This window comes from Sinocyclocheilus grahami, unplaced genomic scaffold (assembly GCF_001515645.1).
Source record: "Sinocyclocheilus grahami isolate Dianchi unplaced genomic scaffold, SAMN03320097.WGS_v1.1 scaffold216.1, whole genome shotgun sequence".
In the NCBI taxonomy this organism is placed as follows: Eukaryota; Metazoa; Chordata; class Actinopteri; order Cypriniformes; family Cyprinidae; genus Sinocyclocheilus; species Sinocyclocheilus grahami.
Genome location: NW_015505395.1, coordinates 1,576,672 through 1,578,183, shown reverse-complemented (window position 1 = coordinate 1,578,183; position 1,512 = coordinate 1,576,672). Strand labels below are relative to the sequence as shown.

The 1,512-nt window shown below is 26.5% G+C and overlaps 1 protein-coding gene across 2 annotated transcripts in view; it reads left to right on the top strand.

Annotated features, from left to right (window-relative positions):
* The window catches only part of LOC107596256 (ceramide synthase 2-like), a 19,921-nt gene extending 19,002 nt beyond the window's left edge, over positions 1-919 (top strand). For both annotated transcript variants that reach the window (XM_016286948.1, XM_016286949.1), the window contains exon 11: positions 541-919. In XM_016286948.1, the coding sequence (XP_016142434.1) occupies positions 541-744 (204 nt within the window). In that variant the 3' untranslated portion in view covers positions 745-919. The remainder of the gene's footprint in view (positions 1-540) is intronic.
* Positions 920-1,512: the final 593 nt, after the last annotated feature.

Here is a 1,512-nt window from a genome sequence, read left to right as displayed (position 1 = left end):
TTGAATTATTTTTATTTTAGTAATAATTGTATTAATTTTAAATTAATAATAATTATTATTTACCGTATTTGTATAGTTTCAGTTCAATTTTAATTTTAGTTTAATTTAATTTAGTTTTAGTACTTTTGCTTTTGTCATTTTTATGAGTTTTGTATATATTTCTATTTAGCTTTAGCTTTAATTTAATTTTAGTTTTAGTAAACTAAACATAATTAATTATTTATTTCAGCTAGTTGCCAGAGAAACATTTCTCATTTTCTTTAAATTTTTACATTTAAGTTTTTCATGTTTGCATTTTATTTTATATATAATAACATTTATACAAACAAACTAATTTTAATAGTTTCAGTTTTAGTGTTGCATACGTAACAAAATATGTGATTTGTGCTCAAAGGAACTTTTCTCTCTTTTTTTATTATTTTATGAACTGATTACAAATGCATTGAACATTCTGATCAATTATTTGGCTGCCATAAATTGGTTTATTTAAATGAACCAAAATATATGTAACCAAACTCACTTTAACCTTCTCTTCAACAGTTGGACAAGGACGAACGCAGCGACGTTGAAAGTGAAGCAGAGGAGGAAGAGGATGAGGAAGAGGAGGAGGAAGATCGGTCTTCCTGGAGGAAGAGGAAGGTGGTTCTGGACTCCAGGCTGGCGATGCTCAGCTCCAGCTGTGTTTTAAATAACCTGACGAATCAGAAAGCCGACATGAACAGAAGACTGCCGAAAGCCAGATAGCAGCACCGTGTTTCTCTTTCATCCTCACTGAGATCATCAGAGCATCGCTGCAGAAAGACACACAATCCATATCAGTAATGTTCAGTCTGTAATTAATAGGCTATAAATGACTTTTAACTGAAAAGACACTGTATTTATTGTGCACTTGTATGATGAAAATACTCTGAGGTCTGTTTGAAATGAATGATTTGTTTTGTATATTTATAACTGATGGTTTCATTATGAATATGTTTTAATGTATTCTGGTAGAATACATGAATATATTGTGAAATATCTTGCTTTGCTTTTTTTCTTTTTAATTAAAAAAACTAAGTGTGTATATATATATATATACGTGTGTGCGTGTGTGTGTGTGTGTGTGTGTGTAAAAAAAATATATATAAATCTAATTATATTATTAATAAATATTAATAATAATAAAGATGAAATTGTAAATTGTGACATCACAGTTTTAATTCTACATTTAATTGTATACATTAAATAATATTTAATCATCTCAACTTATCTCTGTGTGTGTGTGTGTGTATATATACTGTATATATGTGTGTGTGTGTGTGTGTGTATAATATTATACATTTAAAAATGTTAATATAAATATTAAATTGTAAATTATTATGACAGTACATAGAGTGTGTAATAAAATACATATTATAATTATGAAATATAGATATTATATATATATATATACGTGTGTGTGTGTGTGTGTGTGTGTGTAAAAAATATATATATAAATCTAATTATATTATTAATAAATATTAATAATAATAA